This window comes from Sebastes umbrosus, chromosome 5 (genome assembly GCF_015220745.1).
Source record: "Sebastes umbrosus isolate fSebUmb1 chromosome 5, fSebUmb1.pri, whole genome shotgun sequence".
Classification (NCBI taxonomy): Eukaryota; Metazoa; Chordata; class Actinopteri; order Perciformes; family Sebastidae; genus Sebastes; species Sebastes umbrosus.
In genome coordinates this window covers 33,749,140-33,766,985 of record NC_051273.1, presented here as the reverse complement: position 1 = coordinate 33,766,985, position 17,846 = coordinate 33,749,140, and the positions used below count along the sequence as shown (strand labels likewise).

The window sequence follows — 17,846 nt, the reverse complement described above, 5'->3', positions numbered from 1 at the left end:
TAATTGCTTTAATTACAGATCTGATTAGTTAGCTTGTTATGTTAAATGGTTGTGGTTGAAGAGGGAGTAACGTTGACATTATTTAGACTGGAGAACGGTATAGTAAATGCAATGAGATGTATTTTTGGTCTGGTGGTGAGACAGTTTAGGAATACTTTAGCCTGTAAATTGCCTATCTTATGTGTAATGAAAGATATTGGGCTATATTGAAAGCAAATTTAGCATCCTCTACAGAAATCTGTATTTCATTTAATTTTTCATACTTTATTTTTTCCACATTTTTGTGAGGTTGTTTTCGTATATATGCAATTTACAGTTCGTAATTACAGTAGTTTATAAACCAATTTTTTAAGTAGTCGAGCTTAGACGAACACAATAAGTACACTAGAGAAAACAACTTCAGCATTCAGAATTTAAATAAAATTAAGAAAAATAATAATAATAATAATAATAATAATAATAATAATAAAAAAGAAAGAATAGATTAAAACATATTAATACAACGAGGAAAGAGTCATAATAATAATAGTAAATTAAATAATCAAATACGTTAATAGAAAACAAAACAAATATTTCTCTATTTTATAATCCACTGTTGAAAGATAAGTGACTTAAATGCCTTGACAACAGCCAAATAATATAGCAGGGCTTCCATATTAATTTGGTTATTATATAGTTTATTCTGTTAGGATCTAATTAATCATTTATTAACATATTATTTTCCAATAAGGCAGTTACAGCTTACACAGAGGAGGCAAATCCTGCAAATGTTTACTCTGTGATTATGAATGTGTACATATGCGTATCATGTACACATGTTAACCTGCTGTAGAACTTGTGAAAGATATATAATGGACTATTTGTTATGAGTAGCGTGGGCTGATTGTGTGTAAGTGATTGCATGCATTTGGAGATGTTTTTATGCATGTGGAGGCGGGTGGTATACACCTTGAGGATGTAGGGAGAATAGGTATGGAAATTAAGGAGGCGTGTATAGGGAGGGGAAGTATGTGGGGCCACTGGGGAGGATGGGATACAATAAGGAGGGTTTCGCTTATATACTTAAGATCCAGTATGTGTTCGGAACAGAAACAAGCCAAAACAACTTTCCTGGTTTGCCATATTCTTGCTAAATCCTGATGGTGTGGTGGCAAAACTACAACAAAGACAACCCTGGATCTGCAAGGAAGAACATCCCTGTCATCGCTGCTGGGTAACATACGTTTGTATTACTAAGCAACTGTGAATTAAAAACTAAAATATGTTCCTCTCTCTAGGTTCATGGTGGAGAGGAGGTCATGTTGCTCTGGCTCTATTGATCTGGCGTGGAGAGGTGGTCGTCTTGCTCTGGCTCTATCTAAATTGACGTGGAGAGGAGGTCGTGTTGCTCTGGTTCTATCTGGTTGGCGTGGAGAGGAGGTTGTGTTGCTCGGGCTCTATCTATCTGGCGTGGAGAGGTGGTCGTCTTGCTCTGGCTCTATCTAAATTGACGTGGAGAGGAGGTTGTGTTGCTCTGGTTCTATATGGTTGGCGTGGAGAGGAGGTCGTGTTGCTAAGGCTCTATCTGGTTGGCGTGGAGAGGAGGTCGTGTTGCTCTGGCTCTACCGGTTTGGCGACGCCTGGAAGCTGCTTGACATCCTCCTGGATCCACCTTCTCACATTATGTTCACATTAAACATATTATTCTTTGTCATATGGATTGTCTATGTTGTATTTTCATTATGTTGTTACTGTGTACACACTACATCTATTGCACGTCTGTCCATCCTGGAAGAGGGATCCCTCTTCTGTTGCTCTTCCTGAGGTTTTTTCCATTTTTTCTGCCTGTTAAAAGTTTTTTTTTTGGTTAAGTTTTTCCTTATCTGATGAGAGGGTCGTACTGTAAAGGACAGAGGGCGTTGTATCCTGTACAGATTGTAAAGCCCCCTGAGGCTAATTTGCGATTTGTGATTTTGGGCTATACAAATACAAATTGACTGACTGACTGGCTGCTGCTCCTTAATTATCTTCCCATCATCTGCAGAATGCATGTCTCCTGTAAAACCGATAATCTGTGGGCATCTTTGCTTAGCACCAGGATTCTAGCTGTTGCCTTTGCACCTCCTGAAGAGTCAACTGAGGGACAAGGGAGGATACAGTCAAGGTTAGCCTCCTGCCCTCTCTGTCTAGACTGTGTTTGCCCTCCAAAGGAAGAATACCACACCAGTTCCTTCAACCATCTCTTGCATCTACCTTCCTGAGCCGCCTTCCAACAAAATCCCCCAAATCCTGTGAGATAAGCCATACCCTGAGGTCACAAGCATTCAATGTTGATAGGGAATAGAGTCACTTGTGGGACATGGGCCAAACTAAACAGTTAAAAGTTGTAGGATATTTCTGAGCAGAACAAAAGGACGTCTTAAAGATGATGACGCCTGCAAACCGGGATTTCACCCTTTTTATCACAGCTGTTAAATAGTGGTGAAACCATGAGGGGTCAGATACCAGTCCTGGGCTGCGGTCGAAAAGTCAAAAAATTACATCATAACACTTCTTCTTGACCTCGATGGAAAATGTCATTCACACAGAATTCAGAAGGACTTAGAAAAAGACAACCATGGTGTTCAGAGAATCCGACTGCTCTTTCATTGTAGGCTCCGTGATTATGGTGCAACGGCAGTGGATGTTCGTGACGTGGGTCTGCTGTGATGAATCTACAATGTTCTGAAGATGGACTACAAAAGACGCTGCTCCCCCCCGTGCGTTGTTAAATAGACATTTCAATGACAGGCTGTTTCACAGAGACATCGCAGGTCCTTCTGCTGCTGGAACACTTTACATTAACATATAATAAAGGATTATCTGACCTTAAACGCGGACAACCGGTGAAAAACATTAGACACTTCATTACCGAGGTTGAAATTGAAATAAACAAAGATATATATGATAAATATTGAGTTAATTGTTCGAGTTATGGAGAAGGTGTAGGACAGTATACTACTTCCAACTTCTTTTCAGACATGTAATATTTATTTATGTTGGTTATTTGTTAATTGATTATTCACTGTTCATTTTATTTGTTATACTTGTTTTGTTTTTTACTGAGGTATTTGTTACATGTTCGAAATAAATAATTAATTAAAAATAAAGTGAAACAAAATGGTTGTCACTGTCCACTAATATTAAACATGAATCCCAATTAGTATATGAAAATAATATGCAAGATAAGCATGTCATTTGTTATCTTGAACGGCCGAATGGTGCGTCGCTTTAAATTTAAAATTCTATTTTATCAGTTTTTTTTATTTCATTTTGTTTTATCCATATTTTATTTTATTTTATTATTATTATTATTATTATTATTATTATTATTATTATTATAATTAATTTTATTTAAAAAAAAATAAAAATCTCAACTGTCCGGACATGGGCCATGCTGTCTCATCACCAACTGGGCTCCTTCCTCCATCTTCTATCTCTTCCCTCCAATGATAACTTGATAGAAAAGTGCAAAAGCCCTGAGCCATCTACCAGGCTCACGAATTTACGTCTACCTCATCATCTTCATCTTCACCCCTGTGGCTGCACCATCATCTACACTTGACGCCACCACAGACTGCAGCTGCCAGCCACAGACAGGCAAGTATAATGTTCACTCTCTGCTAACCGGGTGAATTCAAATTTACAATTAGCCTCATTATCAACTTTACACCTGCTGCTTCCAGTGATTTTCATGTGGTTTATTCATTTAATCACTTCCCCAATCGTAGGCTATTCATATTCTTTTACTGTAGCGTTAGTTTTTTATCGTGTCTTCCTTGTGAGTAGTGTTAGTAATAAATGTTTTATACATATAAAGGCGTTGTCTTGGTTTTTCCACAACTTACTTTCAGTTGCGATAACTTTTTCTTTGCTCTATGTGAGTTTCAGTTCATTAATATCCAAAGCTTTATAGAGTCATAGACCCTTGTGATTGATCGCTAAGAGAAACAGTTCATCAATATTACTCTGCTGACACTGAGGTTATGTGGGTGGATGCATAGTTAAAGTTTCTGTTTAATTTTAATTAGTTCTATTCTAACCAAAACAAGCTAATTTTCCCTACAAAGTACACATCAAATATTTTTTTCCAAAGACGATTTCTGTCATTTTAGGTATAGGTATATATACAGTCTATGGTCCAGACATTCAACACCCAGGAACCAACTCGGTGCTGTGAAGAAGGCTTCAGAGAAACTGGACTCCCACCTTCGTCCTCAAGATTAATATATAATACAAACATTGACGAATAATAATTGGAATGAAGTGAAATCTACTCTAAAGCAGATTTATCTTTCTCCATCTGTCCATTGTTCACACTGAATCTTCCATCTTTTCTCAGACAAACAGAAACACATGGCTACTTATTATGCAGAATGATGTCATTGCACCTTCCTGGCCAACTGCTGTTAGACCTTGCCATCGGATATTTAATCTAACAATCCTTCTTGGTTGGCATCATGTAGCGTTCCATGCAGCAGTGATATTAGTGAGCTCTATACTCAATATAACTCAACAATATACTATTCTTAATATGACTTTAGGTCCTCTGGCTATGACGTTTTGAAAGCCCTTCCCTCGGATCCCTTCACATCAGTCAGTCGGTAAGACAAACACATCTAGTCAGATTTACAGCTGCTAGAAAAACATTTTTTTAGGGTTGTGTCTTTATGCATGGAGCATCCCGTAACGCGGAGTAAAATACACCACCGCCGTTGCGTCTTTTCCCCTGGAGCCTTGTGGGCCCTTTTGCGTGGTCGGACCCGGGGGCTTGAGCCCCGGTAAGCCCGTGCATTAAGACGGCGGTGCAGGGAGAATGTGTGTTGTCGGAACAACGGGATTTCGGAATAATGTGTGCCTGTGTTCGGAATAATAGGCTGTCGGTCTAATGGGCTTTGGGTCAAGTGGTGCATTTGTCGGACTATTGGGTTGTCGGAACAATGGGCAGTCCCCCCTCCACAAGAGGAGACGGTGACCAACTCATGACCAGCCATTGTCCTCTGCTCCAACAGCAGCAGATTCCAGTTGATCAAGAAACCGATCTTCATTCCAGGTCTTCCCCTCTCCCTGTCGGTCACGGGTCTGATAGTAGTAGGAGAGGATGACCCCATTAGTCCTTCTGTCTCTGACAGCAGAAGGCCAAAGTAGTTTCTAATAAAGGGCAGCATTTTTTTTACAGTACATCTTCCCTCAAATAGTAAAGTTCCTAACCTCTCAAATACACCCTAAATCTGAGGCTGTCTCAGTAGATGTCAGCTATCGCCCAGAGGCACCACACACCTGGCTTCTTCACCAGACAGCAGGGCGGCGTGGGCCACGTTCCACTTCATGCGTCCTGGATGCTCTTTCTAATTCTCCAGTTAGTAAATGGTTAGGGGTTAATGATCTTACTTGTTTTACCCACCAGTTCGTTTGATTAGTGTGAACGCTCCGTACCGTACTCAGGCACGGTTCGTCGTTCCGTATCCGAGTCCAACTTGAAAAGGTGGTCTGGAATATGGATCTAGTGTACTCGGGTATCGTACCAAAACACAGAACTGGATCGCTAGTTAACGCCAGTAACGTTAGCAGTCAGCAAGTACTTTTGAAGGGGCAGGCTTTTTTCAACGCCGCCGGTCTCCTCCGAAATCTGTAGTAAAACTGTTTAATATCTATGTCTGTATCTGTGCGCAGCATGCGCCAATCTTATCCTCTGAACTGTACGGCCATGATCGATAAAGCAGGAAGGCAGGGGAGAGGTTACTTAAAATATAAACGATAGTAGGCGATGGTGTTGGGCGATGTTTGTTATTTTATTTAACTAATTTAACGGTCTGTCTGTGAAGAAAGGGATCCGCTCAACTGCTCAGCGGGCAGAGAGGGAGAGGCAGCAGGGGGGAGACAAAGTGTAGAGCGGCATATTTTCACATCAAACTCGGTGAAATAAGAGTTTATTTCAACCAAACCAGAGTTGGTGATTGTTGGAAAGACTGACGACGACGGTTTTGGTGAGTTTTATTTTGATTCTGTCAAGTTTGAATGAAGTGTTTTACGATGCTCCGCCACTAGAACAGCTGATCTCAACATAAACAGATACACGTGGATGATGACGCAAGTGTACTCGCGTACGGAACAACTTTACTAATGTGAAAGATGAACAGAGTAGGAGGGGGGGGCAATCGTACTCGGGCACGGTATGGATCAATTGTACCTAATGTGAAAACGGCCTTCATCAGCCATGTTGAATAGGATCTGATCAAAAGAATGAGATTCTGTTCAATAAAAAAGGTGGTGATGGAATACTTCTAGAATCTGGGAAATTTAAAAGAGTATACCCTTTTAATGACATGCTTTCCTTAAAATCAGCAGACTCGCAATAATACTGCACCACTTTTTCCTCCTAACTCCTGATGGCTGATGGATGATACAGACCCGGCTGGGAGTAAATCACATTCCTTTAACAGCCCTTCACCCCTTTTGCCAGATTGTGAAGCTTGTTATAGGACAGAGCACGTACCAACTAGAAAACAGGTTGTACTGTTCCTCACAGAACTGCAGTAAAGCCAGTTCTGTGAGTATGTGTGTAGCCTTCTAAACTGCATGCTCAGCTCGCCCCAGAGTTCAGGGGGCAGTTGCCCATGTCAGCTTTGCCAGAGTGCACTGATCCGATGACGAAACCTTGACAGGGATAACCAAAGCCCATCAGAGGTACGTGTATATATAGATCTTTAGTTACTGTGGGCAAAAAAACTATATATGTCTTGTGTATTAAAAATTCAAAAAACTGCTCTTCACAACTGCACTGCACAGACATGGGAATTTTATCCAAAAGACAGAAGAAAGTGGAAAGATAAAAGGTGAAAAAGAGAAGAAGAAGACAGAGAGGAGGACAGGAGAGGGGGAAAGGACAAGTACTTTACTCTGGCTGTGTTGAATTAGTCAGAAGCTTCTCCCCACAGCCTATCCTTGTAAGGCTTAAAAGTGAGCATTTATAAAGCATCAGTGAGCTTTTTGATGCAGTGATGTTGAGTCACGTAATGAAGCCTGTGCCCCAGATTACCTTCAACTTTGTCATTTGCATCCAGCAGGATTTAAAGCGAATTGAATGTGTCCTTTTACATTAATAATTTGTGTCAAGAAAAAAAGTTCATTTTATACCATGAGAACAAAAGGGCAGTTTGCATAATTACACAGAATGCCGGTAATGTTTTAAAATCTGTTTTTTCCTAGTTGTCCCATAAAAATGATTTTATTTAAAGGTCCCATATTGTAAAAAGTGAGATTTTCATGTCTTTTACATTATAAAGCAGGTTTAAGTGATATATAAATACTGTTAAACTATCAAAACGCTCAATATACGGAGAAACACACACAGCCCGTATTCAGAAATTGTGTGTTTGAAACGAGCCGTCAGGATTTCTGTCCATTTGTGATGTCACAAATATACAATATTTAGACCATTACACAGTTTTAAACATAAACATTCTAAATGTGTCCCAGTTTATTTCCTGTAACAGTGTATGTAAATAACATCAGCTGACAGGAAGTAAACATGGACCCCAAACTGTTGCCTAGCAACGCAATTCCGTTGAAATGCACTAAAACGGAGTGTTTCAGACAGAAGGTGAATACAGGCATATTCAGGCCAACAGCATGAGGAAAATAAAGGGGTATTTGAACATTAGTGCATGTAAACATGTTCTAGTAGAAACACAAAATACAAGAATGAACCTGAAAATGAGCATGATATGGGACCTTAAAATTCGGTGTCTGTTTTTTCCTAGTTTTCCCATAAAAAAATATTTTATTTAAGAGTTAATTTCAATTTTCCTGAGTAGAATTACGTAACCATATACTAGCCGTAGATGAAATGAAGAAAAAGAGTTTAAAAGAGTTTACCAGAAAAGCCATGTAGTGTCTGGAGAGGTTAGCTTGGTCAGTTTCAGAAAATATGCATACTTTTATGCATTACTGTGTGCACATTACAACATGATTTCACTGCTTTTTCTTCACAATAGAAGTACATAATGACATACCCTTTAAAGGGAACTTTCAGATGAATGTCATTTAAATTCCATGGGAAATTATTAAGAAATGACAGAGCCATAAAGTAACTCTTTCTTTGCTATAAAATGTATTACATTTACAGTAAAATAAGATAAATGGGGCTGTTTAAGGGGGCCGTTATAAATCTACTTAAGTTTTACACCATGTGGCTTTTAGACTGAGGCAGTAGATTGACTCTGGAGAGACATATGTGAGGTATTTTAAAGAAAACGTTTATATAATTTGTCAAATCAAGCAAGAGCACAATCATATTTATATTTCTACTATAGGTTCATACAGTATTTACTTACTCTACCAACATATCCGTGTGCCTGTCTTACGTGTTCTTATATGTCCTTACAAGAGGTGCTCAGTAAATGTGTGAACAAGTCTTTATCATTGTGTTTTCAAAGTACACTGACTACACCACGTATGAATAACGGCCAGGACACACTGGGAACTTGAGCAGTGTGTGATGGCTGCCTCGCTGAACTGCTGCATCTCTCACATGTGTGGTGTCCACACCGGTAGCATTTCTGTTGCTGCGCTGCTGCTGCTGTCAGTCTTTTGGTAAATGGACTTGCATTTATATAGCCAATAGTCTAAATACTCATTCACCCACCAATGTCACGGTTTAGTGTCTTGCTTTAGGACGCTTCGACATGTGACATGTGGGAGGAGCCGGGGATCAAACCACCGACCTTCAGATCGGTGGGCGACCCGCTATACCTGAGCCACAGACGCTTTTCTTTCTACATAGAGTTTGCCTTTCGTAATGGCCATTTCATTTCATTATAAATGTCATTTATATTTATTTGAGACAGAAAAAGGTTAAGAAGCGTGTTCTCATTTGTAATAATCAACAATTAAAAGCCGGTACTTTATTCATTTATGGAAGTCACTGCATTTTCCACAACACTGTCCTGCAAATATTTCAGAATAAAAGCTTTTTGTTAACAAATGAAGGAATTCTGTCCACAGAAAAAAAGAACGCAAGTGGGCTTTTATTTTAAAACAGAAACAAGAAGTGTTGAGTTAGAAATAAATATTAACTTTTTTTTCATGTCTGTGACATATTTTACTATATTTTACGTGAGGAGTGGAGCGGGGAGGGGCAGAAAATATCTTAAGACAGGTCAGACTGATTTTGTAAAAAACAACATACTTTCCTGTTATCATACAATGAGTGTTGGGGGCTTTTAGCTTTCTTATGCTAACTTGGGAATGAGAATGGCCTATTAAAAACAGCGAAAGTCACAGAAAGAATTATGATCTAATAACTGTCATAAATAATAGGCTGCAGAGCTATTAACATTTTTTAGTGAACTGAAGTGGCAGCTTGGACTAGCAGCAGACTGAATGCACCACTGAACTGAACAGATTCATTCAGCAGTGCATTCACTTACTGTTGTACATCCTGAAAAGCCTTCATGATACTATTGTAGCAACGACACACTGAAGTGCATTTTTAACGGCGATGCAACCGTTTAGTTTACAGGACAGCCGGTGACAACCGATCTTTGAACTGAACTGAGTGGTTGGTGATATCCACCTCTAGTCCTCAGGCTACAGCTGTAACCAAACGGCTCTACGGGAGGCCGGTATCTCGTTTCACTCAATGCGTAACACCCTCGGGTGAATGTGTCCGGTGCCAGGAGGATTTTTATTTTTTGTACTTCATAGATGTTGATGTCGCCTGGGATGCTGCTCGTGTATTTTCTCAATGTGTTTCTACAGCTCCTATGACAACTGGGTCTATCTCTGGTATCACATCCGACCTCCCGTTCCTATTCGTCATTACTGTTATTTCCTCTCCTATATCATAAAAATACAGTGTCCTGATTCCTGTGTATTTGTGTTATGCAAAAGGAAGACTTATTTTCTTGCAAACAAATTCCTCTTAAAACTTCTTATAAACTTAAACAACTAAATTTCAATTTCTGCCTCACCAGTTTGCCCTATATTTAAGACCAAATTGCCATGCTCCCAGTAAATTAAGGGGACATTTCTGAGCCATAAAATTAAGCCAGACTTTGTGTTTTCATCATGAGTACTACACAATATTTCACAATATCTATATCTTGTTAAATTATCAGAGAATAAATGGCCATAGACAAAGCCTGGTATGTACAGACGTAGGCAAAATCGTTGGTACCCTTCCGTTAAAGAAAGAAAAACCAACAATGGTCACTGAAATAACTTGAAACTGACAAAAGTAATAATAAATAAAAATTCACTGAAAATTAACTAATGAAAATCAGATAGTTTTTGAATTATGGTTCAGCAGAATCATTTAAAAAAACAAACTAATGAAACTGGCCTAGACAAAAATGATGGTACCCTTAACTTAATATTTTGTTGCACAACCTTTTGAGGCAATCACTGCAAACAAGTGATTTCTGTAACTCTCAATGAGACTTCTGCACCTGTCGACAGGTATGTTGGCCCACTCCTCGTGAGCAAACTGCTCCAGCTGTCTCAGGTTTGAAGGGTGCCTTCTCCAGACTGCATGTTTCAGCTCCTTCCACAGATGTTCAATAGGATTTAGATCAGGGCTCATAGAAGGCCACTTCAGAATAGTCCAATGTTTTGTTCTTAGCCATTCTTGGGTGTTTTTAGCTGTGTTTTGGGTCATTATCCTGTTTGAGGACCCATGACCTGCAACTGAGACCAAGCTTTCTGACACTGGGCAGCACATTTCGCTCCAGAATGCCTTGATAGTCTTGAGATTTCATTGCACCCTGCACAGATTCAAGACACCCTGTGCCAGATGCAACAAAGCAGCCCCATAACATAACCGAGCCTCCTCCATGTTTCACATTAGGTACAGTGTTCTTTTCTTTGGAGGCTTCATTTTTGCGTCTGTGAACATAGAGCTGATGTGACTTGCCAAAAAGCTCCAGTTTTGTCTCATCTGTCCAAAGGACATTCTCCCAGAAGCTTTGTGGCTTGTCAATATGCATTTTGTAAAATTCCAGTCTCGCTTTTTTATGATTTGGTGTCCTCCTGGGTCGTCTTCCATTAAGTCCACTTTGGCTCAAACAGCGACGGATGGTGCGATCTGACACTGATGTACCTTGACCTTGGAGTTCACCTCTAATCTCTTTGGAAGTTGTTCTGGGCTCTTTGGTTACCATTCGTATTATCCGTCTCTTCAATTTGTCATCAATTTTCCTCTTGCGGCCACGTCCAGGGAGGTTGGCTACAGTCCCATGGACCTTAAACTTCTGAATAATATGTGCAGCTGTAGTCACAGGAACATTAAGCTGCTTGGAGATGGTCTTATAGCCTTTACCTTTAACATGAAGGTCTATAATGTTCTTTCTGATCTCCTGAGACAACTCTCTCCTTAGCTTTCTGTGGTCCATGTTCAGTGTGGTACACACCATGATGCCAAACAGCACAGTGACTACTTTTCACCCTTTAAATAGGCAGACTGACTGATTACAAGTTTGAAGATACCTGTGATGCTATTTACAGGACACACCTTAGTTTAACATGTCCCTATGGTCACATTATTTTACATCTTTTCTAGGGGTACCATCATTTTTTGTCCAGGTCAGTTTCATTAGTTTGTTTTTTAAAATGATTCTGTTGAACCACAATTCAAAAACAATGTCTGATTTTCATTAGTTCATTTTCAGTAAATTTTTATTTATTATTACTTTTGTCAGTTTCAAGTTATTTCAGTGACCATTGTGGGTTTTTCTCTCTTTAACGGAAGGGTACCAATAACTTTGCCTACGTCTGTATGTGAAAAAGAAGAACCTTTCAAGTCTCAATGACAAAACCTTGCCGATCATTTTACAGTCCATAATGAAAGAGGAGGAGACGTAATATAGGATTTTTACCTTTTGTTGTCTTTTGATCAAAGTCATTTCAGCCATCCATAAAGACTGAGGAAGATTATGTATTTTAAAGGTCCCATATCAGCTAGGCAACAGTTTGGGTCCATGTTTATTTCCTGTCAGCTGATGTTATTTACATACACTGCAAAAGGAAATAAACTGGGACACATTTAGAATGTTTACCTTTAAAACCGTGTAATGGTCTAAATATTGTATATTTGTGACATCACAAATGGACAGAAATCCTAACGGCTGCTTTCAAATGCATAATTTTCTGAATACGGGCTGTGTGTGTTTCTCCGTATATTGAGCCTTTTGATAGTTTTAACAGTATTTATACAGCACTTAAACATGCTTTATAATATAAAAGACATGAAAATCTCACTTTTTACAATATGGGACCTTTAAGATAAGTATCAATAGTTCACGTGATGGCACGGTATTTAAACTGTGCTGAGAAGCCACCTCAACTAGGAGATCCAAAGTACACTTATGGCAACAGAACATAACCTAGCAGGGGTCACGGGGAAAGAAAATTGTGCACATAATAAATCCTGCTCTAAAAATTGAATTCATGTGCAAAAATGACTAAATCATGCTCTCTAATTACTTCTAATGAATTAACAGAGATCTGTGAATATACTTTGGATTTTGCAGTTTTTGTAAAAAACAAAATTCTGTGTTCAGGAATTATGAATATGACAGCTCAATTTAGTAATTGAGGACACAAATGATTAGTTTGAGAGCATCAAATAAAATTGTGTAAAATGATTAATTTGACACAAATTTAATTTTTTTTCCCTCATCACACCTGATGGGCTCTGTGAAGTAACTCCATACTGATCTGCATAGAAACAGATCAGAAAAAAAAGGCGAGTTTCTATGCAACTTATAATCACAAAAAGTCTCTTCAATCTCAAGAACAAAAAATGAGAAAAAGAAAATATAACTGCCTCTCTCTCTCTTTACAGTCTCCACTATCAAACCACCACTGCGTATTTCAACCCCCCTCCATGTCTAATCTAACACATCATTCCACTACTCAACAGGAGAAATGTGGGGCCAATTAATGTATTATTCTTCTAACTATTATTAATGCAGAAGGATTTGGTTACATGAAAAGTGAGGACAGAAATATGAGCAGCCCCTTTAACTGTATTATTAATGCATGAATGTGTGTAATATGTACTATAATCTGCATATTGCTATGTTACACATGGTCACATCATCCTCCTCTGGCCCATATTTGAGAAAATAATGCCTTTTTTTTTTTACTTGATCTTTCGGGCTCTGTATGTGTACGTGTGTGTCAGAGCATATAGTTCCCGCAGCACCAGTAAAACAGTGCCACCAACAGCAGGACTTATTAGCCCAGTATACTCGCTCTGGGCCGCCATCCATCCATCACAAACGCCATATTTAATTGTCCGAACGCCGTGTTTAGATCCCGGCAAACTGCCGCTTAATTCAAGGCAGCGTGCGGGAACGGAGCTAGGAAATAATCCGGTGATGGATGACTGTGACCCTCCTTTGGGTAGACTACCGACGAGCGGACAGCTGGATGGATCGAGCAAAAGCGAAGAAAGGAGAACGGAGAGGAGAGAAGGGAGGGAGGGAGAGAGAAAAAAGAAGAGGAAAACTTGGTATTCAGAGAATCACTCTAACTTTTCATCTGCCCTCAGGCCGGCAGGGGCTCAAGGGAATAACAAGTGTCTCCTTCAACCCCTTTCTCTGTTCCCGGGATACAGTGAAGTACAACCCCTCTAAAAATAGTGTGACTGTTATTTCTTTGTGTGTGTGCGTGAGTGCGTGCGTGTGTGTGTCTGCTGGCTAGCGTGGGCGAACTACATGCATAATGACTTCCATTAACCTTCACACTCGGTAAGGATGACGGAAAAAAAGATTAACGGTGCATCTAGCGTGACGCATACCACGGTGAAGATTTGCACGGTTTCCGCGGCGACTTTGCTGACGCCGTTCTAATCGGAGATTCTATTCTTAAATAAGTGTAATGCATAATGTGTGTCAACTACCTCTTGTCTGTAAGAAATGCCCCGAGGCGCAGTACCAAGAAAATGTCTTCTTCTTCTGCTCTATTTATAAATAAAATGATCCTCTTGAGTATGACCCATTTAAATCTAGAGAATATACAGTTTCATTTTATAACATGCATAACGTGTGCTATGTGAGGTAGGCTACTGCATTTAAACACACTTCATTTTTATATTGGTTTAAAATGTGTCAAATATGTAAGATTTCTTTTTCCAATCTTTCAAAGTTTGAATTTAATGATTTTTTTTTAATGATAAATAACTCATTTGTTTAAGTGTATTCAAGGTGGTGACACACGATTGTTGCACCATTTACAGCTCTTATCTGGGCGTCATGATTGGCTGGACCCAGTTGGATCAAGCTTTTTTTTCAGTCTGGGTCAGTTGGTGCAGTCAAAAGACAAAACAACACAGTGTGTGGAGTCCAATCCTGATCTTCTCATTAAGATGATCGTAAAGGTATACTACAGTTTTATTTTTGTAGTTTAACAGTTCTGTTGGTTATGATGATTATGATTATCACAGTAATTGATGCCTTGTTTAAAGTCGTATGCTCGCCCTCTAAAAGGGTTGGGTTGAATGTTTTCGTACGACAGCAAAGAATGAAGAAGACTGAGAGAATCGTCAACAGGAAACGTTCTCACATGGCTCTCACTTCTGACGTCATGAGCAAACACGGTGGAGGTGGCTGAGCCGAAATGGTGGCAGCTACAGCGCTGACTGAGCTAACGGTGTTATTTGGGGTTTAGCGTATACTCACAGGGGTAACCGGCTTCAGCGACGCTGTCCTGCCGGGTAGTGCGTGGTGCATAGCGGCGGTGATTAGCAGGCTAGTGGGACATGAACACGAAGGGAGGGAGGGGAAGAAACGGGGAGTGCCAACAGTTTCAAAGAGAGGGACTCGTTCCCTCGAGTTAGGTATCTCGTTCCCTCGGAACAAGTTACTTCATAGTGCACTTCTTCTAATCATTCCTGACAGTCCACACATTGCTGATGTACTTTGGTAAAGTTGGAAAGATATTGACAGATTCAAAGTTCCTGGATCAATAACTCATAACCGAAATGTTGTTAAAACACAAACGACGGCTCTTTCTGACCGTAGTACAACAAGCTACAACCTAATTTTAATCACAACGAGCCATCCTCCAAGCTGGACACATAACATTGGTCTCAAATCATATTTTTCCAAACTAAATGTTGTAGTTGAACCATGAGGAGATCATTGACGTGTAAAGTTATTTTGATGGTACTACACTGTACATTACTGAAGTTATTGAATATTTTTCCCATTAAAAAATTCACTAAAATTATGCAAAAGCATATTTTTCCAAACTAAGTATTGTAGTACAACTATGAGGATATCATTGATGTGTGAATTAATTTTGGTGGTACTACACTGTATAATATTGAAGTTATTGAATATTTTTTCTCTTTTTGGACGTTGCATTTTGTAGACGGTCCCTGACCACTCGTCTCACAGCCGGCTAAACATAGAGACCAATGTTATGTGTCCAGCTCGGAGGACGGCTAGTTTTGGTTAACATGAAGTTGTAGCTCGTTGTTTACCTTACTACGGTTAGAAATAATTAATAAAAAAAGGTTCTCCTATGGGTCGAGGGGGGCTCCGTACATAGACAATAGTTGTTTGCTGCTATATTAATGCTCTGATCAAACTCCAAGTGCTCCAAATACCACAAGTACAAAAACAATGACTGGTGACTGTGACTTGTTGGGCTGATTGTTTCTACTTTTCCCAACTTAAAAAAATTCTAATTTGAACAACAATCTTAAAGTCTGCTCCGAGCTTTAGATGAGTAATTTTGAAAGCTTATATCACTGTTATTTGAGAAAAAAAAGTGTTATTTTTCAGTTACTATGTACTATGGTCAAGTAATATTTCCAACTACAGGTGAAAAGCTGAGGAAGAAATGGTTTGCAGCAGATTTCTGTGGTGAGATGAGGTATGAAAGGAGCTTATTGATATACAGTATTTGCATTCACATACTGTATGCTTTCAATGCCTTAAATTGCAATTAAAATAACGAGAACCTTGAACCACCAGCACTTTAGCGTATAAGCGAATTGGTGTTGAAATAGTTTTAGAAACTCTTTATCCCACAAATCAGTTCAACATTCTCCCAGATAATACAAACATAAAGAACATCTTTATCCTATAGCTTGAATTGTTGAAAAGAACATCACTGTGACACCTTTAGACCCTGAACTGTGGTTGGCCGTGCTGTAACATTTAAAGACACAACCTCTGGCTGTGACCTTTTACTGATGACCCTTGGGTGGCTGGGGCCTGGAGACTTGGACAATCTGACAATATGAAGGTGATGAGGGGGGAGGAAGAGCATGAGAAGAGTGCAGCAGCCATGAGGGTTGAAGCGACCTTTGGTTTAGGAAAAACTCCCTACAGGGGTGATGGTATACTGTACCTGCAGACTTCCAACAGCAGAGTAGGCCGCGTAGGAGAACTGCTGCTTGGGCAGGTCATTTGGTCCACGCTGGTCACAGGGGGTCCCGTTTGGCAGAAAACACTGGTGGCTAGAGCTGTCGGTGATGGTGTTGGGTGTGGAACCGGGCAGGCTGAGCAGAACTGTGTGATTGGACAGATGGACCTCAGTCAAACCAAGTCCCACCCACTGCCTGGAGAGGTACCTGGCTCTAGCTTCCTCACTGTCGTCTGATAGGCTGGAGTAAGACCTAGAAGCAGCAGACAAAAGAAGTGCTCGTTACATCATGCAATACAATGGTAGTTCCCTGCCACTAATACAGCGTGCTCACCTCGGGCCATCTCCATAAAAAATTATCACACTTTTCCATATTAACAACTGAACATATTAACATCGATCAAACAAGTATCCATGTGGTATTGTTTTTGGCTGGACTGTTGCTCTTTCAAAATGAAAAGGCAGACAACAGTTCTGTATTTAGATACAGTTCCATTGCACTGACTGTATCTCGCAAGCCACACGTCGCTACTGCGGTATGAACTCAAAATAATAATAATAATAATACAATAAATGTATCAAAATGATGCCGAAATAACGACATTATGATGTTGATTTGTAAAAAGACCGAATTCATGCTTTGTCAGATCTGTCCGCAACACAACAAGCAAACAACTTTTAAAATGCTTGTTTTCTGAACGGAGTTCAGATCGATCAATGCCAGGCTATGCTAACACTGCAGCTACTCCATCAACACTCAACATAACGTCATCTAGGCATAAATACGACAGCGACGTTGTTGTAAACGGATCAAAAGTGAAGCCAAAATAACTACATAATGATGCTGATTAGTAAAAAGTCTGTATTAATGCTTTGTCAGGTCTGTCCGCAAGACGACAAGAAAACAACTTTTAAAATGCTTGTTTTCTGAATACAGTTTGTATCGATGGGTGCCAGGCTATGCTGACACTGTAGCTGCTCCATTAACACTCCATCTAGGAATAAATACGGCAGCAACAACGTCAGTGATGGCAGCGGGAGAATCTCAACGCTGATAAACTTTCACGACGTATGTATATATTGAACACCACTTATATGATGAATGCTTTTGATACACATGCTTTAATAAAAAACTGAAATACTTTTAATCTTGCATACTGTATGTCATGCTAATACCTTTTCACCTTATATAAAATATAATATACTGACTGGTAGATGTTACCATTTACTATTACTGAATGTCATTTGCTTCATTATAAGTTGTCTTTCAATCAAACATAAGTGGAAAAAACTGTTCATAAAACATGATAGACATGACCACTGACTATTTGTGTAACAATTTAGCCACAAATTCACATACTGACCGTACACGGTCCAGCCATATACTCAGTTTTGACCGAGTCTTGTTTTCCACAATTTTGAGGCTTTTTGTGCTTTCAACAATGTAT

The 17,846-nt window shown here is 39.5% G+C and overlaps 1 protein-coding gene across 1 annotated transcript in view; it reads right to left on the bottom strand.

Annotated features, from left to right (window-relative positions):
- LOC119488138 (inactive N-acetylated-alpha-linked acidic dipeptidase-like protein 2) overlaps nucleotides 1–17,846 on the bottom strand; it is a 341,328-nt gene that overhangs the window by 250,531 nt on the left and 72,951 nt on the right. The window contains 1 exon segment of the mRNA XM_037769477.1: nucleotides 16,384–16,651. Within this exon segment, the coding sequence (XP_037625405.1) occupies nucleotides 16,384–16,651 (268 nt within the window).